At 41.8% G+C, this 25,211-nt stretch overlaps 1 protein-coding gene across 1 annotated transcript in view; it reads right to left on the reverse strand.

Moving 5' to 3' along the window:
• Nucleotides 1-22,644, reverse strand: part of LOC132885132 (CD9 antigen-like) — a 31,515-nt gene extending 8,871 nt beyond the window's left edge. Inside the window, exons 1-2 of the mRNA XM_060919463.1 lie at nucleotides 22,486-22,644; nucleotides 9,994-10,096 (exon numbers count right to left, since the gene is read on the reverse strand). Of these exons, the coding sequence (XP_060775446.1) occupies nucleotides 9,994-10,096; nucleotides 22,486-22,554 (172 nt within the window). The 5' untranslated portion in view covers nucleotides 22,555-22,644. The remainder of the gene's footprint in view (nucleotides 1-9,993; nucleotides 10,097-22,485) is intronic.
• Between the last annotated feature and the right edge of the window lie 2,567 nt (nucleotides 22,645-25,211).

Raw genomic sequence — 25,211 nt, forward strand, 5'->3', positions numbered from 1 at the left:
TCCCCTACCATTATATATAAGAGCTGTAATTCTACCAGGCATTTGCGGTGAAGTCAATAACAATGGAACAGGCTTTTTTAAGCATTTAGTGGGTAATGGCTGACAGAAAGGCAGAATGAGTTTCAGTTTGAATATTATGTACTTCCCCCTGCATAAATAAATGTTTCCACCAGGGACCATAATGTGCAGAAGTATTGTAGCAGCAGTGAGTCTGCTGTGCTACAGGCTACTGGTGTATGTAAAACAGGGTTCCTCTCAACACAGGCACCACAAAAAAGTCAAAGGCCCTCATTGATACAGGGCAGCACAAAACAGTCTTTGTATATAGAAAACATTCTCGCTTAATATGGGCAACACAAGCTTCACCTGTACTGTTCTTAGAGACAAACCCCTATATCCTACAGAGTTTCTCAACCTATTCATCAGGGTCCACATTTTCACTCTCTGCCAGCTCCCTACCCAGCTGAATCAGGATTTCAGAACAAAATTAGTTTGGTTAAAACCAAGCTTTTCAACACACTTTCCAGTGTGGTCAACATTCAGACAAATTAATTTGTTGACTGAATCTTAGAAATTACAACTGCACCTTTTAGTTTGATTTAACTGAGGAATTTTCTTTATTTTACCACTGGATTATGGTGTGTTTGCAACATTTCATTCTGAAGCATTATATTCTCCTCGGGCGGCACGGTGGTGTAGTGGTTAGCGCTGTCGCCTCACAGCAAGAAGGTCTGGGTTCGAGCCCTGTGGCTGGCGAGGGCCTTTCTGTGCGGAGTTTCCATGTTCTCCCCGTGGGTTTCCTCCGGGTGCTCCGGTTTCCCCCACAGTCCAAAGACATGCAGGTTAGGTTAACTGGTGACTCTAAATTGACCGTAGGTGTGAATGGTTGTCTGTGTGTCAGCCCTGTGATGACCTGGCGACTTGTCCAGGGTGTACCCCGCCTTTCACCCGTAGTCAGCTGGGATAGGCTCCAGCTTGCCTGCGACCCTGTAGAACAGGATAAAGTGGCTACAGATAATGAGATGAGATATATTCTCCTCATTGTTCACCTCTTGCTAAATGACCCCATCTGCCCCACCCTCTGCCATTAGTGATCACATCCATAACAACCATAACAACAATTCTCTCTTGCCAGCGCAGTCCACAGAAAAAAGTCTGCACTTCCGATGGAAATTCCTTTGAGGACACTATTGCTACGGTGGCATCAAATCTGTAACTGCAACACCTTGCCATCATCTGCATAGCATTTAGACTCAAATACAACCGCAATCACTGATGAAAAGCACAAACTGATTACCTTAAAGGAGATACACACAGAAGTATAACTACCTTAGTGAAAATGAAGCCTCACCTTAACCAAATAAATCTAAATCATGGATAATTAAGTATCGCTGTCTTTGTCTTTTCCAACAAATCAAGCAAGGACAGTCTTCAAGAAAAAACATCTCAGCTAGAGGTATAGGAAAAGGACGCAAAGTCATTTTCCCATTTACATTAGATAGCCGCTGAGAAAGGGCTTCAGGCACTTCACTCCCTAGTCTAATTAAAACTCAGGGGAGGCACTGAGCTTTAGTTTTCCTTTTAACATGATGACGAATAAAATGAGTCCACTGTGAGTATAACAGCTGAAAACATCAGGCTTCAGCTACTCTCTTTACATTCTTACTGCCACAGGGATAGAAAACTTGGCACTAGAAGCAGCCATCATTTTAGCCTATATAAATACTACTTGTGGATTTCAGATACACAGCTTCGCACTGCATATAGCCACAGCAATTTATGATGATGCCTTTTTCAAATAATCAAATGCTATGGGAATTACCTCTGAGAAAGTATGAATATTAGTGGGTGTCAGTAACACAGAAACAATACCTTAATAACACCATGAGCTCCATAGCAAACAGAGGTTAACAAATGGAAAAACAGCCACCTGAGAGGAATGTTGTGTCATCATGTTCAAGCTTTCTATGTGGTCTGGTTTTATACACCTTCTGATAATATTTATGCGGTAACCACAATTAGTATGCCAATGCAACACCATCCAGTTACTATTTTCCCACTTAAAATGGGGAATGCCATTCACACAGACATTCCCATAATTGGGCAGAACACATGAAACTCCACACAGACAGTAACACCAAGCTCAGGATTGAACTCTGGACCATGGAGCTGTAACAGGGCAACGCTACCTGCTGTGGTAGTGTAACACTTCTCATCTCATTATCTCTAGCCGCTTCATCCTGTTCTATAGGGTTGCAGGCAAGCTGGAGCCTATCCCAGCTGACTACGGGCAAAAGGCGGGGTACACCCTGGACAAGTCGCCAGGTCATCACAGGGCCGACACATAGACACAGACAACCATTCACACTCATACTGTACCTACGGTCAATTTAGAATCACCAGTTAATCTAACCTGCATGTCTTTGGACTGTGGGGTAAATCGGAGCACCCGGAGGAAACCCACACGGACACAACATGCAAACGCCGCACAGAAAGGCCCTCGTCGGCCACGGGGCTCGAACCAGGACCTTCTTGCTGTGAGGCGACAGCACTAACCACTACACCACCATGCTGCCCGTGTAACACTTCTGATACGCATAAATATTAAGCAAACAGAAGTGACAGAAAAAGTTGGGAAGGTATATTGAAATTGAAATTAAAACTGAAAACAATGATATGTAAATAATCTTTGACCAGTATTGCACTCAAAACAACACAACAGCACATTATTTGACATTTTGCCTCAGGTTTTTGTTGTTGTTTTTTAAACCCACACATTTCAATTTTAATTCTTGCAACACATTTCAAAAAATAAAAATTTGGGCCGGTAAGACATTTACCACTTTGTAATATTGCCATTCCTTCTCACAACACTTAAAAGACATTTAGGGACTAAAGACACCAAGTGGGGGTGGCACGGTGATGGACAACTGTAGTAAAGCTGTTTGCGAGATATTTATGAAAGGTTCTTGTGTTAATATTCTATGATGTTACACATAAGAAGACAGGGAGTAGCCAATAGCCAGTGCCTGAGACATTGGTGCTAACAACTAACATGTGCTAACATGTGGAGTTTGTATGTTCTCTGCGCGGGTTTCCTCCGGGTGCTCCGATTTCACTGGTTAGCACTGTCGCCTCACAGCAAGAAGGTCCTGGGTTTGAGCTCAGTGGCCAGCAAGGGCTTTTCTGTGTGGAGTTTGCATGTTCTCTGCGTGGGTTTCCTCCGGGTGCTCCGGTTTCCCCCAAAGACATGCAGGTTAGGCTAATTGGTGGTTTTGAATTGACCGTAGGTGTGAATGGTTGTTCGTCTCTGTGTCAGTCCTGTGATGACCTGGTGACTTGTCCAGGGTGTACCCTGCCTTTTGCCCACAGTCAGCTGGGATAGGCTCCAGCTTGCCTGCGACCCTGTAGAACAGGATAAGCGGCTACAGATAATGGATGGATGGAAGACACCAAGTGATGAAGCATTTCAGGTGTTATTTTGTCCCACTTGTCCCATGCTTATAGCATCCATTTCTTCCAAAAAAAGACCTGGAATATTGATTCATCTGACCACAATACACGTTTCCACTGCGTGATGATCCATCCCAGATGCTTCCAAGCCCTAAGAAGTCGATGGCACTTCTGGACACAGTTAACATGAGGCTTCATTTTTGCACAGTAAAGTTTCAACTGCCATTTGTGGAGGTAACTCCATATTGTAGTGCTTGATAAAGGTTTGCCAAAGTAATCCTGAGTCCATGTGGTTATATCAGCTATAGATAAATAATGGTTCTTGATGCAGTGTCGTCTGAGGGATCAGAGATCACAGGTGTTCTTGCCCTTTACACACATAATTCCTCCAGATTCTTTAAATGTTTAATATTAAGCAGTGTAGAGAGTGAAATATCCAAATCCCATCTTTGTTTGAAGAACGCTGTTTTTAAACAGTTCAATAATTTTCTCATGCATTTGTTGACAAACTGGAGATCCTCAGCTCATCTTTGTTCCTCAATAACTAGGCCTTTCCTGGATACTGATTTTGTACCAGATCATGATGACAATCACCTGTTGACATCACCTGTTTCAAATCACATCATTATTTAATTGTTTTACCTCATTACTAGCCCTAAATCCCCCCCCCCCCCCAACTTTTTTGGAATGTGTTGCAGGAATGGATGCATATTATCAGCTGAAATTAAGTGGACCAGATTAAACACGAAATATCTTGGGTTCATACTGTCTGCAATGGAATACAGGTCAAAGTAAATTTAAACCTTTTCTGATTTGGGGTTGTAAAATAAGAGCTACTCATTAGTTAATTACTTACTTCTTTAGCTCAGTGTTTTCATAGTTGTTAGCACCAATGTCTCAGGCACTGGCTATTGACTACTCCCTGTCTTTTTATGTGTAACATCATAGAATATTAACACAAGAACCTTTTGTAAATATCTTGCAAACAGCTTTACTACAGTTGTCCTACTTCATACCCACACCGAAAACCACACTTCTCTTAAAATAAACAAATAAATTAAAAAAATCTGTGGTTCTCATTTTGATATGTTAGCCTGATTTGTACAGAACACAGAAGTGCATTTGCCAACCCACAACCAGTAACTACAAGTGCCCTTGAATTCAATTAAATTTTTATTTGCATAGTGTTAACAATAGACATTGTCACAAAGCATCTTAACAGAAATTAAGTTTATGAATTTATAAATTTATCCATAATGAGCAAGCCTTAGGTGATGGTGGCAAGGAAAAACTCCCTGAGAGGACATGAGGAAGAAACCTTGAGAGGAACCAGAGACAAAAGGGAACCCATCTGCAATTGGGTGATAACAAATTGTGTGATCATAAATAAATAACTCGCTTCTATAACTGTGTGCTCTATGGTCAAAAAGTGCAATTGTGTAACCAGGAAATTCATTAGAGTTTTGACATCAAGTCTATTTTGTTGAAGTTATCAACTGTTTACTGGTTGTGCACTTCTACAACCTGAACCCCAAGCCGAACTGAAACCTTAACAATTCTCAACATGAAATGTAAAACTAGTTTATAAACCACCTTTTTGCAACTTGAAGACTAAGAGACCACAGATAAAGATTTATGAGGTAAGTAGATAGAGGTCCTCAGCAGTCCTCCAAGTCCTCCGAGAGAGCTCTGAGTAGAGTCAATAAGAAAACGATCCCATTGTAACTCACAGGGCACCGCTATGTGTAATGTCTTTGAGAAATACCCTTTAGCCATTTGCTGGATTTATAAGTGATTTATTCATGATGACTGAGTCCAATGTTAACCCTCCATTCCCCATTACAGCGGCTCTGCCATACATTAAAGCAGTTAATTAGTCCTGTCATTATATATGCCTTATTTTTTCAGATTCAGTCACAGGTCAGTATACAGCGATATAATACATACATACATACATGGATTTATTACATGGACATGAGTACTTTTCATACGAGCTACATGGCAACCGTGACATACAGTAAATCTCTCTGTGTCACTTGTGAGGAAATCAGTTAATTGTTTTCATAAATTTTTGTTTGTGAATGTGTCAATACAATAAAATAGAATCACACGTTGGCTTGAGGATATAAAGTTTATCTTCTTGTGTTGAAAAACTCACATTTTTCATATGAAATACATCGCGGAGCTGAGTGAAATATTTAAATAATATTGGCTGGCTTTGAGTGGTCTATCAGATATAATCCATTCAGCTGGTACAGTGGTACTTGAAAGTTTGTGAACCCTTTAGAATTTTCGATATTTCTGCATAAATATGACCTAAAACATCATCAGATTTTCACACAAGTCCTAAAAGTAGATCAAGAGAACTCAGTTAAACAAATGAGACAAAAATATTCTACTTGGTCATTTATTTATTGAGGAAAATGAGCCAATATTACATATCTGTGAGTGGCAAAAGTATGTGAACCTTTGCTGCCAGTATCTGGTGTGACCCACTTATGCAGCAATAACTGCAACTAAACATTTCTGGTAACTGTTGATCAGTCCTGCACACCGGCTTGGAGGAACTTTAGCCCATTCCTCCGTACAGAACAGCTTCAACTCTGGGATGTTGGTGGGTTTCCTCACATGAACTGCTCGCTTCAGGTCCTTCCACAACATTTCGATTGGATTAAGGTCAGGACTTTGACTTGGCCATTCCAAAACATTAACTTTATTCTTCTTTAACCATTCTTTGGTAGAACGACTTCTGTGCTTAGGGTCATTGTCTTGCTGTATGACCCACCTTCTCTTGAGATTCAGTTCATGGACAGATGTCCTGACATTTTCCTTTAGAATTCGCTGGTATAATTCAGAATTCATTGTTCCATCAATGATTGCAAGCCGTCCTGGCCCAGATGCAGCAAAACAGGCCCAAACCATGATACTATCACCACCATGTTTCACAGATGGGATAAGGTTCTTATGCTGGAATGCAGTGTTTTCCTTTCTCCAAACATAACGGTTCTCATTTAAACCAAAAAGTTCTATTTTGGTCTCATCCGTCCACAAAACATTTTTTCAATAGCCTTCTGGCTTGTCCTCGTGATCTTTAGCAAACTGCAGATGATCAGCGATGTTCTTTTTGGAGAGCAGTGGCTTTCTCCTTGCAACCTTGCCACGCACACCATTGTTGTTCAGTGTTCTCCTGATGGTGGACTCATGAACATTAACATTAGCCAATGTGAGAGAGGCCTTCAGTTGCTTAGAAGTTACCCTGGGGTCCTTTGTGACCTCGCCAACTATTACACGCCTTGCTCTTGGAGTGATCTTTATTGGTCGACCACTCCTGGGGAGGGTAACAATGGTCTTGAATTCCCTCTATTTGTATACAATCTGTCTGACTGTGGATTGGTGGAGTCCAAACTCTTTAGAGATGGTTTTGTAACCTTTTCCAGCCTGATGAGGATCAACAACGCTTTTTCTGAGGTCCTCAGAAATCTCCTTTGTTTGTGTCATGATACACTTCCACAAACATGTGTTGTGAAGATCAGACTTCGATAGGTTCCTGTTCTTTAAATAAAACAGGGTGCCCACTCACACCTGATTGTCATCCCATTGATTGAAAACACCTGACTCTAATTTCACCTTCAAATTAACTGTTAATCCTAGAGGTTCACATACTTTTGCCACTCACAGATATGTAATATTGGATCATTTTCCTCAATAAATAAATGAGCAAGTATAATATTTTTGTCTCATTTGTTTAACTGGGTTCTTTTTATCTCTGTTTAGGACTTGTGTGAAAATCCGATGATATTTTAGGTCATGTTTTATGCAGAAATATAGAAAATTCTAAAGGGTTCACAAACTTTCAAGCACCACTGTATGCTATTGAATGAGTTGAAGATGAGTTCGATATCATGCTAGCTGAATAGAATATATCTAATAGACCATGAAAAAAAGCCAGTCAATATTATTATTATACATACACACTCTCTTCATATTAGCATACTCACCTTCCAGCTGGTGTAGTGTTCAGCAGTAGTGTTCGTGAAGGCCAACGTTAGCGCAGTCAAGCCAGTGCTATCGAGGGCTAGTAGCACAGGCTAACGACTGAGAAAACAGGATTTCTGTCTCCAGACTCTTCTTCCACACATGCGCGCCACAGTATTTTTCATCCATCCTTAAGTATTCATTTCCCTGTGTAATTTACTTTAAAATCAACATCGACAGCTACACACAATGGCACGACCTGGCAGCCAAAATTCTCTCTAAATCCATGGGTGCAAGTATAAAATTTTCAAAAACCTGAAAAGTCTGACAGTCAGACTTAAAAATAAGGGGCCACATGTCTTGATGTCCTCAGAAACTCCTGGATTTTAGAAAAAACCAGATTCAGCTTTTCCATAAACGAAATATCTATATTTTATAATCCATTACTGACTACAAATGAGTTTTCAACCTAACAATCACATTAGAAAAGATGATAAAAAAGCTAACAAACTTATTGCAAGACCTACCTTACTTTTATTTAATAATTGAAAGGTAATCAAATGTCAAAAAAAAACATGTTTATAAAAGCAGATACGTGCGTGACACATGATATCACACATGTATAACACCGTGAAACAACGGGCTAGTCAGGACCGCTCGTCGGTGAGCGGCGTATAAATTGAATGAGGTTTGTGGCGAAGACGAGATGAAAAGATTTGTCTCGTGCAGTACCGCGGTAACCCGGTAATACGCTGAGAGTGAGACAGTGAGAGGGCCACCCCTATACCTCCCCCCCCCCCCCCGAAAATCTCAACGGATTTACAGGATTTGGAAAAATGACTTTTTCAGAACCGAAAAAAACGGAGCTTCCGGCACATGCCGGAAAACTTGCACCCATGTAAATCTTCTGCTTTTAATGATCGAAACTCGCAGCCATTTTTATTTATAAATTGTCACAGTCACTCACTAGCACAGAAGTTTTATGTCTCTGACGTGTCTCTTTTCGAGTTTTTTCATTGTCCATTGGTATGTTTTTCTTTTGTAAATATGCGTAAAGAATATATAATGAAATTTTGGTAGCCTTTCGGGGGTTCACCGTCTTTAGTTTAAGTTTGCTTATTTATTTAGTGCCTAATTATAGCACAGCTAATCCTAGCAGTAGCACTGGATTAGCTTCGTCTTTTTCCTTGGAGGACAAAGAAATGGTTGTGTGCATGCGCAGCAGAAAAGTTTTATCATTGGATATTCGCATCAGCTCTGACGTGTCAGGTCATGTTGTCTTGACAATGTGCAATAGTGTAACAATATTGCACGCTCATTCTCCATTGGGGAGAGTGGCATAATACATGTAGGATAAGCGAGATGCTAACGATATTGCATCCTATCAAACCAAATAAATGAACCCCACTAGAAGGGAATAGAATACATGTCTTTATTCCATCGAAAAAGTGTCCTGTATGTATCATAAATGGCTGTGTGGGTTTCCTCTGGTTTCTTCCCACCCTAAAAAAAAAAAAAAAGCCAGTTTTGCCAGTTGATTGGCTATGCTAAAACTGGCTCTTTTAGTGAAGTTTGAACAAGTGTGTAAATGTATGTATGTACTGGCATCCCATCCAGTTTGTTTTTCCCTGTTTGTTAATCAGTGAACTATCCGTCAGCATTATGCAGTTCATTTGGCCATCAGAAGGTCATAAAGGTTATCGAAAAACGTGATGAGCCAATGGGAGTTAAACTACATGAGCATGCATGGTTATTTATTTATTTATTTGCACATATTTTTATATGTGTTTTTCCTTACAGGTGAAAAATGTCAGCAACATTGGATAAAAGGTGAGAGACTGGTATTTCTCATACCAAGAAGTATTGGTACTTCTTGGTACTCTTATCGGTTCATGACTTTTTGGACATTCTGTAGATTTTATAGACAATCAATAGATAGAGATAGATATAAATAGGGGGCCCAGTGCAGGATGTAAAAAAAAAACCCAACCAAACCAACCAACCCAACCCCCCACCCACCCACCCACACCACACCATCATGCAGCTTGACCACGAAAATGTATCAACGTACAAAAATAGCAGACATCATGGGCTTCAATGACACCTTTAGGTCATGTAGTTTCGCCACAGTAAACAGCAGTCAGTATATATATGTTTTGTGAAATTCAGTGGATATCAGTCGCCCTAATGGGGCTGCAGCTTCTTGTTCTTTGATAATAATACCGGCACTCACATGATGGCTTTTATAGCCCATTTGAGACAAACTATGAGGTGCCTTGTGAGCTGACCACACCAAAATTGAATTTGGATGCAATCTGACTAGTCTTGACCCGTCTCAAATTTATATAACATACTAAAGTATAGCTAATATACTTTATATAACATACTTAAGTATGCCACTTAAAATCCCAAGTTAATCCCAGAAAATCACCATAGAAGATCTGAAAAGGTATAATATACTTGACTTTGTGATTATGTTACATCATAACATTCTTTTTCATATAGCATAACTTTTTTTTTTTTTGCTTAGAGAGGTCTTTAATGTAAAAGTTGTATGCTACTCACCAAAAAAGAAGGTTTGGGGAACTCCATTTTCTTTCAGTAATGAGGATATACTAGGATCAAACCTCAGCCACAGTCCTACTGCTAACACCAATGAACCAGAGAGCTGGACACAACATGAGAAATGGTTATGGCTATCAGTTTTGAGATTGCATCATCATCTTCCTTCTGACACATTTATTTATTGGACACAATACGAATAGTTGGATAGTGAAGCAATATAATCTACTTCCAACATGATGCCTAGACTAGAGAACACTAAATTATCCTATATACTGTGTGTATAGTTTGCGCATATATATATAGACTTTTCTTGACAATCCTCTCAAGGCTGCGGTCATCCCTGTTGCTTGTGCACCTTTTCCAGCCAGCCTTTTCAGCAATAACCTTCTGTGGCTTACCGTCCTTGTGGAGGGTGTTGATGATTGTCTTCTGTCAAGTCAGTAGTACCGTTCAAATTTACTATTCACATTTGAGTAATAAATGCTGTGGTGGCTGGCAAAACCAGGCTGAAATCCAAACGAGTGAATTTTTGAGTTCTTATCATTTATCCATCAACTCTCTAATAGAAAAGATTAGTGCTACGTTGCCTTCGAAACTGTTTGTTCTGCTGTAAATACTGATGACAAGCAGTTAAGTTTAGATTCAAACCTTTTAGCTCTCCATCAACCTCTTACAGTTCTTTTGTCAAAAACCCCTAAGTGGGAGGTTCAAAAAATGTAAGGTTTTTTTTTTTTAATGCTCACTGGCTCTATTAGAACTGTAAAATTTTATAACAAATACCATGCAGTATTTGTTTAGTCTGTCTGTGGGAGAGTTTTTAAACACAAACTCTCAACCCAAGCGCACTTGGACTTTGTCTGCAGTGTTTCAACTCACAGACGACTTTACAACGTCAGTTGAAATGGATTAGGATATATTCTGTGGCTTGTCCTGTTGTGCTTCCGTTTTCCTAACAACTTGAAACTTAGGACACAGAATACCAAAGAATACCATTTCGAGCCTTCCTCACAGAGTACAAAACAAATCAGTGATTAAGCAAAGAGTAGCATTCTGAGCAAAGGGGAAACCTTTCATTTAAGGTCGTCCTGCCACTCCCCCACTGTCATCATCAACATGCAGGCTGTGCCAGTCTCACAGGCCTCCACTGTCACTCCTGCTGGAACTCTCCAGCCCTGACACTCACCCTACCAAGCCACTATGCCAAGCTGCCAAGACAACAGTTCACTTCTCTATCATACAAATTTCAAGACAAAGGGGTCGCTGTCTATTGTTTGGACATCAGTACAGAGAAAACCAATCACTCCAACAAAACCCCTCATTACAGCATTCTTACAATGACCATTTGAGCCAATCTAATGTGATCACTTCATTAGTTTGATGATAAAAATCATTATGCCAGAGAATGTACAAGTCTGTTTATGTTCGGTGGCTGGGTAGAAAATAACATGACGTTGAATAAAATCAGAATTCACATGAATCTGATGCATTCCTCTACATAATACAAATAACCTTTATTCTAACAGACATTCAAAGCCTGGAACTGTAAAAATAAACCTTACTGTTGTACATAGTTAAGCCATGTAACTCCTGAGGTATGTGAAACCATATACTGTACAATAATACACAGCGATCAGCCATAACATTAAAACCACCTGCCTAATATTGTGTAGGTCCCCCTTGTGCCACCAAAACAGCTCTGACCCATCAAGGCATGGACTTCAAAAGACCTCTGAAGGTGTGTTGTGGTATTTGGCAGCAGATCCTTTACGTCCTGTAAGGTGCGAGGTGAGGTCTCCATGAATCAGAATTGTTTGTCTAGTATGTCTCACAGATGCTCTATTGGACTGAGTCCTGGGGAATTTGGAGACCAACTCAACACCATGAACTGTCACGTTCCTCAAACCATTCCTGAACAATTTTTGCAGTGTGGCAGGGTGCATTATCCTGCTGAAAGAGGCCACTGCCATTAGGGAATACTGTTGAATGGGTGTACATGGTTTGAAACAATATGTAGGCAGGTGGTATACAGTGGTGCTTGAAAGTTTGTGAACCCTTTAGAATGTTCTATATTTCTGCATAGATATGACCTAAAACATCATCAGATTTTCACACAAGTCCTAAAAGTAGATCAAGAGAACTCAGTTAAACAAATGAGACAAAAATATTATACTAGGTCATTTATTTATTGAGGAAAATGATCCAGTATTACATATCTGTGAGTGGCAAAAGTATGTGAACCTTTGCTTTCAGTATCTGGTGTGACCCACTTGTGCAGCAATAACTGCAACTAAATGTTTCCGGTAACTGCTGATCAGTCCTGCACACCAGCTTGGAGGAATTTTAGCCCATTCCACCGTACAGAACAGCTTCAACTCTGGGATGTTGGTGGTTTTCCTCATATGAACTGCTCGCTTCAGGTCCTTCGACAACATTTCGATTGGATTAAGGTCAGGACCTTGACTTGGCCATTCCAAAACATTAACTTTATTCTTCTTTAACCATTCTTTGGTAGAACGACTTGTGTGCTTAGAGTCGTTGTCTTGCTGCATGACCCACCTTCTCTTGAGATTCAGTTCATGGACAGATGTCCCAACATTTTCCTTTAGAATTCGCTGGTAATAATTCAGAATTCATTCTTCCATCAATGATGGCAAGCTATCCTGGCCCAGATGCAGCAAAACAGGCCCAAACCATGATACTACCACCACCATGTTTCACAGATGGGATAAAGTTCTTATGCTGGAATGCAGTGTTTTCCTTTCTCCAAACATAACGCTCCTCATTTAAACCAAAAAGTTCTATTTTGGTCTCATCCGTCCACAAAATATTTTTCCAATAGCCTTCTGGCTTGTCCATGTGATCTTTAGCAAACTGCAGACGAGCAGCAATGTTCTTTTTGGAGAGCAGTGGCTTTCTCCTTGCAACCCTGCCATGCACACCATTGTTGTTCAGTGTTCTCCTGATGGTGGACTCATGAACATTAACATTAGCCAATGTGAGGGAGGCCTTCAGTTGCTTAGAAGTTGCTCTGGGGTCCTTTGTGACCTCGCCGACTATTACACGCCTTGCTCTTGGAGTGATCTTTGTTGGTTGACCACTCCTGGGGAGGGTAACAATGGTCTTGAATTTTCTCCATTTGTACACAATCTGTCTGACTGTGGATTGGTGGAGTCCAAACTCTTTAGAGATGGTTTTGTAACCTTTTCCAGCCTGATGAGGATCAACAACGCTTTTTCTGAGGTCCTCAGAAATCTCCTTTGTTCGTGCCATGATACACTTCCACAAATGTGTGTTGTGAAGATCAGACTTTGATAGATCCCTGTTCTTTAAATAAAACAGGGTGCCCATTCACACCTGATTGTCATCCCATTGATTGAAAACACCTGACTCTAATTTCACCTTCAAATTAACTGCTAATCCTAGAGGGTCACATACTTTTGCCACTCACAGATATGTAATATTGGATCATTTTCCTCAAAAAATAAATAACCAAGTATAATATTTTTGTCTCATTTGTTTAACTGGGTTCTCTTTATCTACTTTTAGAACTTGTGTGAAAATCTGATGTTGTTTTAGGTCATATCTATGCAAAAATATAGAAAATTCTAAATGGTTCACAAACTTTCAAGCACCACTGTATGTCAAAATAACAGCTACATGAATGCCAGAACGAAAGCTTTCCCAGAAAAACACTGCCCAGAGTATCACACTGCCTCTGTCCACTTATCTTCTTCCTTAAGTGCATCCTGGTGCCATTTTCTTCGGTTAAGCGATACACACGCACCCGGCCACCTTGGGTGCCCATGACCGTGTCACCAATTCACCAGCTGTACTTCCTTGGACCACTTTTGTTAGGTACTAACCACTGCATACTGGGACCCCACAAGACCTGCTATTTTGGGGAAGCTCTTACCCAGTCATCTAGCCATCACAATTTTGCCCTTGTCAAATATATTATATATTTACTTTGCTTATAATTTTTGAGTATTTTTTAAACTGTAATTTTGCTTTTACTTACGCCTGTTTATTTTGAGGTATTTTATTCCACTGCAATATAAATTGCCTCCATCAAAAAGTTTAAAAAAAAAAACGTCTCCATGAACTACATGCCAGGAAATGATGTGATCAGAACAATCATCCAGGAATTGTCATGAATTTGAATGCAGCTAATGGAGTCTGCAGGTGTTTGACAAGGAAATACATTAAAATGTAATATATGGTTAAAGTATAGTTGCAATGACATATCAGGAGAGTTGCATTAGTACTTTGGTGGCTGATGACTGGTGTCAGTATTTAGATAAACTTCACGGTATTGGTGGACAGTGTCCTTTTACCCGAATATTAGAAAGGATTAATGATCCTACTCAGTGGATGGAGGTATCATATCCTGAGATTTCCAACTGCACCACTGAGTCTCCATAATTCTATATTCTCCATGTTTCGCTTAGGCTTGCTCTGTTGCCCTTTACATACCGAAAGTCCTCCAGATTCCTTGAACTTTTTTAATGATATTATGCACCACAGAGAGTGAAATATACAAATCCCTTCCTATCTTTCTTTGAGGAACATTGTTTTTAAACATTTCAATAATTTTCTCATGCATTTGTTGTCTAACTGGAGATTCTCGGCCCATATTTGCTCCTCAAAGACTAGGCCATCAATTGTTTTACCTCATTACTAGTCCTAAATTGCCCCCATCCCAACTTTTTTGGAATGTGTCGCAGGCCTGAAATGCAGGAATGGATGCACACTACCGTTCAAAAGTTTGGGGTCAGTTTGAAATGTCCTTATTTTTGAAAGAAAAGCACTGTTCTTTTCAATGAAGATCACTTTAAACTAATCAGAAATACACTCTATACATTGCTAATGTGGTAAATGACTATTCTAGCTAAATTCTACTAAATGTCTGGTTTTTGGTGCAATATCTCCATAGGTGTATAGAGGCCCATTTCCAGCAACTATCACTCCAGTGTTCTAATGGTACAGTGTGTTTGCTCATTGCCTCAGAAGGCTAATGGATGATTAGAAAACCCTTGTACAATCATGTTAGCACAGCTGAAAACAGTTGAGCTCTTTAGAGAAGCTATAAAACTGACCTTCCTTTGAGCAGATTGAGTTTCTGGAGCATCACATTTGTGGGGTCGATTAAATGCTCAAAATGGCCAGAAAAATGTCTTGACTATATTTTCTATTCATTTTACAACTTATGGTGGTAAATAAAAGTGTGACTTTTCATGGAAAACACAAAATTGTCTGGGTGACCCCAAACTTTTGAACGGTAGTGTATATTAACAAATGTTAAGAAATTTACCAGACAAAACATGAAATATCTTTGGTTCATACTGTCTACTATGAAATACAAGTCAAAGTAAATTTAGAAATCACTGCTTTCTTTCTTTTTAAATTTGCATTTTCCATACCATCCAAACTTTTGCTGATATGAGGTTGTAATTTATATCGATAGAAAGTCCCTACAGCTGCCATAAAATCTGTGTTTTGCACTCCCTTCCCCTACACTGTAGCTAGCATAAATGAATGTGTGGGTGTGTTTTACTGTTGAGGGTGCAGAACACAACATAGCAACTGTGAGGCGTGATGATGATCACTATCTCCTATGTGCCACCAGTCAATTTTACCACATTGTTTTCCCAAAAAACATGGTCTGCCAAAACTACTTCAGGCTGATGTCACGTTCTTGTCTATATTTGATCTCAGATCTGATAGAGGTAGTGCTGTGTAGGAGTATAAATGATGGGAATCAACATTTTAATGCAACGTAAACTTTCCCATAATAACATCAGCTTGCTATTTTGATTGATTGATTGATTGATTGATTGATTGATTGATTGATTGATTGATTGATTGATTGATTGATTGATTAAAAGTTTTCTTCTGTTATCATTTCTATTCTTAAGATGACATGGTACAAAAATCCATCAGCTTGGCTGTCAGTTGAGGTGGCATAACATTGCTCAATTTATTTCAGTTATTAATGTATGGTCAGACTAAATGAAAGTTACATGTGCACCCTGCATGTACCATGCTTATAATTTACAATATGGAAATGGGATGAGATCAATTGTTTATAAAGTAAATACTATGACTTAATGTGTATCCTTTCAAACAGTTTCTAACTTTATCTTTAGACATATTTGTAAGTAAGAAATGTGCTTTAATCCAATGTCAATATGAAAAGCTTTGTATGAATGTAATAAATTCCAGCTGTAAGAAAAAGGTGATCTGAAATTTAAAAAGTAATGTGTTATATACATGCTCCTGCCCTGTCTGCACTGTGTGGGAAAGGTCCTAGAGGATAATGAAACTGCACATCACCAACCACCCAGTATATTACCAAAAAAAAAAAGGGAACGGAGTAACTCTTCCCCAAAATACATTTTAAGTAAGTTACTTTTTACTTTTATTTGAGTAGATTTTTATACAAGTAATTTTACCTTAGTATAATTTCACCATAGTAGCGTTACTTTTAACTGAGTATAACTTAGAACTCGTTACACCTCTGCAGATTAGTGTATACTCAAATAACTCACAGAAGATAAAAGTAGCTAGTTACTTTACAAAGAATAACGGCAGTTGAACATGTTAATTGTATCTCTTAAGTGAAAAGATTTCTAAAAGACAGTGATGATTCATTTAAATAAAAAAAGCATGACTCCTTTAGGCAAAGTAAAACTGCTCAGAAGTGAACCATGAAGTTTCCATCAGTCGTAGGCAAAATAAAAGCTATTTTTTACTTGACTACATGTGACTTGCCGGATCACGATACTCTATTATTGGGTACATCACTGTATTGCTGCAATACAATGCTTCATATGGGTAAACCAGATATTTGTTGGCCAAACATTAAAATGTTTTAACTGAAACCACACACAAAAAAAAATCTCAAGTGGATTCCAACTGGTTCTGAACTCAAAACTACAAGCTATATTAAGGACACTGGCTTTTTGGATGTCATTTTAGATTATCTTTTTTTTCTTCCCAAAAAGCCAGACCTCAATACTTAATAAGCTTATACCTGTGACCTATTTACACAAAATTAGACAGAACACACAGAAAATATTGCAACATCAACATAATAGCAATTAAGTGCTCACAAAATCAGGATTAAAATCTGAAATAACCTAAATGATAGATGAAAAATTAGTGAATAAATTCTGGACGCAAGGTTACCAGTATGCAAAGGATACAACGGTTCTAAATGGTTAATAACAATATCAGAAATTAACTTTCCATTTTAAAGCCATAAGCTAAGTATATATGTAACAAACACTAGCGAATTAAAGACTGCTCTTTAATAAATCTTCTTCTTCTTTTGGCTGCTCCTGTTAGGGGTCACCACAGCGGATCTGTTCTGCATATTTGATTTGGCCTAGGTTTTTACACCAGATGCCCTTCCTGATTTTGGATCAGGAAATCTATCCGGGCTCTGGACCGGCACTAAGTATCCACTGCTTGTACAACCTTAGTGGCTGGCACTTAATCTACAGTCAACCATCATTTAAACCTAATTAATGTCCAATGATGTGCAATTATGGTGCAATTGAGGTGGAATGTCAATGTATTTATAATTTCTCATGTGAATGCACTCCTTGGCATAGGCATATCATTATTTTAAAAAGATGAGCCATCAATGGGGACTGGCTGACTTTGATGGACTACAAAGTTAAGTTAAGAAAGAAAGCACAACTTTATTCATCACACACTTGTGAAATTCCTCTCTGCATTTAACCCATCTGAAGCAGTGAACACACACATGCACACACATATACCCAGAGCAGTGGGCAGCCATGCTAACAGCACCCAGGGAGCAGCTGGGAGTTAGGTGCCTCGCTCAAGGGCACCTCAGCCCAAGGCCATCCCATATTAACCTAACTGCATGTCCGGAGCACCTGGAGGAAACCCACGCAGACACAGGGAGAACATGTAAACTCCACACAGAGCCGCTGGGCTCGAACCCAGAACCTTCTTGCTGTGAGGCGACCATGCTAACTACTTACAACACCATGCTGCCCATGAAAAAGGAAAGAAGGAAATGTCACAGTAAACTGACAGCCAGTCACCACCCAGGAAATAGTTGTGCAAATGTACAGAAAATAGACCATTTCCCCTTTATTATACAGTTTCTTCCTTGTCAAAGTGAAGCAGTGCTGTGAGAAAGCTGTAAGGACTGCAATATCCTGGACTTCAGTGAGAAAGTGCACATCAAAATCCCCTGTGGTGAATTAACATCTAAAGTGCTGTGTTCATGCTTTCACTTCATTTGCTTGCCCCTAAACGCTATAGCTGAAAATGTAACACGGGGATTTTTCAGTGTTAAAGGAAGAGGAATTTCAAAATCGGGGCTCTGTGAAAATTTCCAGATGCTAAAAACTCTCAGTAGAATTCATACTGAACAGTCATAACAGTCAGTTCTGTCATAAAATAATACAAATAAAACCAAAAATGGACAAATATGTCTTGTCATAGCCCTTCTGTCACAAATAACCAGTTTGCAACTCATGAATTAAATAAAAAACCCAGAAAATTAAGTGAAGGGTGAAAATTACACAAGCTGTGAGAGCTAGTCACAGAGCTGTAGTTACTATTAAACCTCATAACCACCAGGACGCCAATTAGCACGAGACTGAATTTCTGTCACTACTATTACTATTACTGAGAGGGTGAAATGAGGAGGAAATTATTTTCAGAAGGCTGATTACAAGTCTGAAAACAGATGAGCTGGAAGTATGACTCTCCCACAGACAGAGGCAGTTCATATACCTGTGTGACTGCTAGCCCGGTTAGCAGCCTGGTGTACCGGTTAGCAGCCTGGTGTACCAACAGCCTGGTGTACCGACAGCCTACAGCCTGGTGTACCGACAGCCTGGTGTACCTACAGCCTGGTGTACTGACAGCTTACAGCCTGGTGTACCGACAGCCTGGTGTACCTACAGCCTGGTGTATTGACAGCTTACAGCCTGGTGTACCAACAGCCTGGTGTACCGACAGCCTACAGCCTGGTGTACCGACAGCCTGGTGTACTGACAGCCTACAGCCTGGTGTACTGACAGCTTGGTGTACCTACAGCCTGGTGTACCGACAGCCTGGTGTACCAACAGCTTACAGTCTGATGTACCGACAGCCTGGTGTACTGACAGCCTACAGCCTGGTGTACTGACAGCCTGGTGTACTGACAGCCGACAGCCTGGTGCACCGACAGCCTGGTGTACTGATAGCTTACAACCTGGTGTACCGACAGCCTACAGCCTGGTGTACCTACAGCTTACAGCCTGGCGTACTGACAGCCTACAGCCTGGTGTACCTACAGCTTACAGCCTGGTGTACCTACAGCCTGGTGTACTTACAGCCTGGTGTACCTACAGCTTACAGCCTGGTGTACCTACAGCTTACAGCCTGGTGTACTTACAGCCTGGTGTACCTACAGCTTACAGCCTGGTGTACCTACAGCCTGGTGTACCTACAGCTTATAGCCTGGTGTACCTACAGCCTGGTGTACTTACAGCCTGGTGTACCTACAGCCCGGTGTACTTACAGCCTGGTGTACCTACAGCCTGGTGTACTTACAGCCTGGTGTACCTACAGCTTACAGCCTGGCGTACCTACAGCCTGGTGTACCTACAGCCTGGTGTACTTACAGCTTACAGCCTGGTGTACCTACAGCCTGGTGTACTTACAGCCTGGTGTACCTACAGCTTACAGCCTGGTGTACCTACAACCTGGTGTACTTACAGCCTGGTGTACTTACAGCCTGGTGTACCTACAGCTTACAGCCTGGTGTACCTACAACCTGGTGTACCTACAGCCTGGTGTACTTACAGCTTACAGCCTGGTGTACCTACAGCCTGGTGTACTTACAGCCTGGTGTACCTACAGCTTACAGCCTGGTGTACCTACAGCCTGGTGTACTTACAGCTTACAGCCTGGTGTACCTACAGCCTGGTGTACTTACAGCCTGGTGTACCTACAGCTTACAGCCTGGTGTACCTACAGCCTGGTGTACTTACAGCCTGGTGTACCTACAGCCTGGTGTACTTACTGGTGTACCTACAGCTTACAGCCTGGTGTACCTACAGCCTGGTGTACCTACAGCTTACAGCCTGGTGTACCTACAGCCTGGTGTACTTACAGCCTGGTGTACTTACAGCTTACAGCCTGGTGTACCTACAACCTGGTGTACCTACAGCCTGGTGTACTTACAGCTTACAGCCTGGTGTACCTACAGCCTGGTGTACTTACAGCCTGGTGTACCTACAGCTTACAGCCTGGTGTACCTACAGCCTGGTGTACCTACAGCCTGGTGTACTTACAGCTTGCAGCCTGGTGTACCTACAGCCTGGTGTACTTACAGCCTGGTGTACCTACAGCTTACAGCCTGGTGTACCTACAGCCTGGTGTACTTACAGCCTGGTGTACCTACAGCCTGGTGTACTTACTGGTGTACCTACAGCTTACAGCCTGGTGTACCTACAGCCTGGTGTACCTACAGCTTACAGCCTGGTGTACCTACAGCCTGGTGTACTTACAGCCTGGTGTACTTACAGCTTACAGCCTGGTGTACCTACAGCTTACAGCCTGGTGTACCTACAACCTGGTGTACTTACAGCCTGGTGTACTTACAGCCTGGTGTACCTACAGCTTACAGCCTGGTGTACCTACAACCTGGTGTACCTACAGCCTGGTGTACTTACAGCCTGGTGTACCTACAGCCTGGTGTACTTACAGCCTGGTGTACCTACAGCTTACAGCCTGGTGTACTTACAGCCTGGTGTACCTACAGCCTGGTGTACTTACAGCCTGGTGTACCTACAGCTTACAGCCTGGTGTACTTACAGCCTGGTGTACCTACAGCTTACAGCCTGGTGTACCTACAGCCTGGTGTACCTACAGCTTACAGCCTGGTGTACCTACAGCCTGGTGTACTTACAGCCTGGTGTACCTACAGCCTGGTGTACTTACTGGTGTACCTACAGCTTACAGCCTGGTGTACCTACAGCCTGGTGTACCTACAGCTTACAGCCTGGTGTACCTACAGCCTGGTGTACCTACAGCCTGGTGTACTTACAGCCTGGTGTACTTACAGCTTACAGCCTGGTGTACCTACAGCTTACAGCCTGGTGTACCTACAACCTGGTGTACTTACAGCCTGGTGTACTTACAGCCTGGTGTACCTACAGCTTACAGCCTGGTGTACCTACAACCTGGTGTACCTACAGCCTGGTGTACTTACAGCCTGGTGTACCTACAGCCTGGTGTACTTACAGCCTGGTGTACCTACAGCTTACAGCCTGGTGTACTTACAGCCTGGTGTACCTACAGCCTGGTGTACTTACAGCCTGGTGTACCTACAGCTTACAGCCTGGTGTACCTACAGCCTGGTGTACCTACAGCTTACAGCCTGGTGTACCTACAGCCTGGTGTACCTACAGCCTGGTGTACTTACAGCCTGGTGTACTTACAGCTTACAGCCTGGTGTACCTACAACCTGGTGTACTTACAGCCTGATGTACCTACAGCTTACAGCCTGGTGTACCTACAACCTGGTGTACTTACAGCCTGGTGTACTTACAGCCTGGTGTACCTACAGCCTGGTGTACTTACAGCCTGGTGTACCTACAGCTTACAGCCTGGTGTACTTACAGCCTGGTGTACCTACAGCCTGGTGTACTTACAGCCTGGTGTACCTACAGCTTACAGCCTGGTGTACCTACAGCCTGGTGTACCTACAGCCTGGTGTACTTACAGCCTGGTGTACTTACAGCCTGGTGTACCTACAGCTTACAGCCTGGTGTACCTACAACCTGGTGTACCTACAGCCTGGTGTACTTACAGCCTGGTGTACCTACAGCCTGGTGTACTTACAGCCTGGTGTACCTACAGCTTACAGCCTGGTGTACTTACAGCCTGGTGTACCTACAGCCTGGTGTACTTACAGCCTGGTGTACCTACAGCTTACAGCCTGGTGTACCTACAGTCTGGTGTACCTACAGCTTACAGCCTGGTGTACCTACAGCCTGGTGTACCTACAGCCTGGTGTACTTACAGCCTGGTGTACCTACAGCCTGGTGTACTTACTGGTGTACCTACAGCTTACAGCCTGGTGTACTTACAGCCTGGTGTACCTACAGCTTACAGCCTGGTGTACCTACAGCCTGGTGTACCTACAGCTTACAGCCTGGTGTACCTACAGCTTACAGCCTGGTGTACCTACAGCCTGGTGTACCTACAGCTTACAGCCTGGTGTACCTACAGCCTGGTGTACTTACAGCCTGGTGTACCTACAGCCTGGTGTACTTACTGGTGTACCTACAGCTTACAGCCTGGTGTACTTACAGCCTGGTGTACCTACAGCTTACAGCCTGGTGTACCTACAGCCTGGTGTACCTACAGCCTGGTGTACTTACAGCCTACAGCACCTGTCATTTCCCTCAATACCAGTTTATTCCATCTGAAATGGTTTAGGAGTGAAAGGCTCACCCAGAATATGAAGTTGAAGAGGAAAAGCAGGTATTTCACACATTTCGTGCCTCCTTGCACTTTGCTCATTTTGCCGGTTTTCGTGCCCCGTGCCTCTGTTTGTTTTAAAGTCGCAGGATTAATATCCAACTCGATCGAGGTGAAAAGTCACTATGAGCCTCACTGAGCACGTCTCCTCCTAACAGCACGAGCGCGGGCGACACCGTTCTGTAAGCCCCGCCCACTGCTCCCTGCGCTATAGAACAGAACGGAACGGAATAGAATAATAGAATAGAATAATAGAATAGAATGGAATGGAATAGAATAGAAAAGAATATCTTCAATGTCATTGCTAATGACATTGCATTACACTCTCTCTCTCTCTCTCTCTGAATAATAGAATAGAATATCTTTAATGTCACTGCATATTGGCATTGCATTACACACAAAATTCTCTCTCTCTCTCTCTCTCTCTCTCTCACACACACACACACACACACACACTGAAGAATAGAATAGAATAGAATAGAATAGAATATCTTTAATGTCATTGCATATTGGCATTGCATTACACACAAAATTCTCTCTCTCTCCCTGGACAATAGAATAGAGGGCGGCAAGGTGGTGTAGTGGTTAGCGCTGTCACCTCACAGCAAGAAGGTTCTGGGTTCGAGCCCAGCGGCCGATGAGGGCCTTTCTGTGTGGAGTTTGCATGTTCTCCCTGTGTCTGCATGGGTTTCCCCCACAGTCCAGAGACATCCAGGTTAGGCTAATTGGTCTAAATTGACCATAGGTGTGAATAGTTGTTTGTCTCTATGTGTCAGCCCTGCAGTGACCTGGTGACTTGTCCAGGGTGTACCCCGCCTGTCACCCATAGTCAGCTGGGGTAGGCTACAGATGATGGATGGAATAGAATGTCTTTAATGTCATTGCATTATACACTAAACTCTCTCTCACACACACACTACACTTCACATTCTCTTCTCACTCCATTAATTAGGCTTGGAGTTAAACATTACACACAATGGAAACTGTTAATATTTTATTTTGTATCCAGCTCATATCATCATTCATTTCCCCTTCAAGCACACCTAACACACAGGTCACTTTCAGGTATATATAATTACTAATGTAACTCTGCTGAGATGCACAGCTTGTCAGACCTCTCATGCCTTATCCATCAATGGAAAGACACCACCACCAGAGAACCACTGTTTAGCACATATTCATGGCCAGTCCTACAGCACTCAAGGATATAGATGGAGTGAAAAGTGGCTGACAAATTGTGCATAGTTGCAGGTGGGCTCCAGTCAGAAGATATATCTATGAAGTTGATGTCTGTGGGAGGTGCACCTGATAAAATGATAAAATGACTATAATAGCCAATTAATGTACACTGTGGGTATAGTTGAAAAACTGGCACTTGAGTGTCAGTTTATATGTGTATACGCACGCACGTACGCACGCACACACACACACACACACACACACACACACACACACACACACACACACATATATTCATTGGTATTAAACTGGCCCAAACTGACTTTTTTGTTTTGTTTTTTGTTAATTTATGTTAAGATAATAGGTTAGTTAAAGTTACATAGGCGGCACGGTGGTATAGTGGTTAGCACTGTCGCCTCACAGCAAGAAGGTCCGGGTTTGAGCCCCATAGCCGGCGAGGGCCTTTCTGTGCGGAGTTTGCATGTTCTCCCCATGTCTGTGTGGGTTTCCCCCGGGTGCTCCGGTTTCCCCCACAGTCCAAAGACATGCAGGTTAGGTTAACTGGTGACTCTAAATTGACCGTAGGTGTGAATGTGAGTGTGAATGGTTGTCTGTGTCTATGTGTCAGCCCTGTGATGACCTGGCGACTTGTCCAGGGTGTACCCCGCCTTTCGCCCGTAGTCAGCTGGGATAGGCTCCAGCTTGCCTGCGACCCTGTAGAACAGGATAAAGCGGCTAGAGATAATGAGATGAGAAAGTTACATATGGGCCGCACACATGGCTTATCATTTACATCATGTTAGTCAGGAATATGAGGCTACAGTGGGTACAGGTTCATAAAAACATGACAATGTATGTCTGTCAAAAGATTGGAATCTCAGTTTCTGTTGCAACATGCAGATGGTAGTGTCAGAATTTGGTATCCACAGCAGGGACCCATGGAGTCCATGGACCCAAATGGCCTTGTATTAATAGTTTAGCCTGGTGGAGGTGGTGTAATGGTGTGGGGAATGTTTCTTTAGCACACACTGGGTCCCTTAATACCAGTTGAGCACTGTTTGAATGCCACCTATGTCAGTATTGTTGTTGACCACATGCATTCCTTTATTGCTGCAGTTTACCCAACTTATGTCAGTATCCAGCATGATAATGTGTCATGTCACAAGTCATCTCAAACTGATTCCATGAATGTGCTTAGTGTACTTCATTGGCCTCCCGAGTCACCAGATTTGAACCCAATAGTACATGGTTATGATGTGGTAGAACAGGAGATTTGAAGCATATATAACTGACAAATCTCCATCAATTATGTGATGCAGTCATGTCAACATGGGCCAGAATATTAAAGGAATGTTTCCAACACCTAGTGGAATCCATGCCACAAAGTATAGCGCAAAAGAGGTCCTTTCCAGAATGGGCAGTGGCAGGTGAGTTAAAAAAAATTTAAAGGTGGATTTGCTCTTGTGATGCATAAGCCAGTTGTGCTTGAGCATTAGATCATGGACTGATGATCAGACATT

This window comes from Neoarius graeffei, chromosome 4, assembly GCF_027579695.1.
Source record: "Neoarius graeffei isolate fNeoGra1 chromosome 4, fNeoGra1.pri, whole genome shotgun sequence".
Lineage (NCBI taxonomy): Eukaryota > Metazoa > Chordata > Actinopteri > Siluriformes > Ariidae > Neoarius > Neoarius graeffei.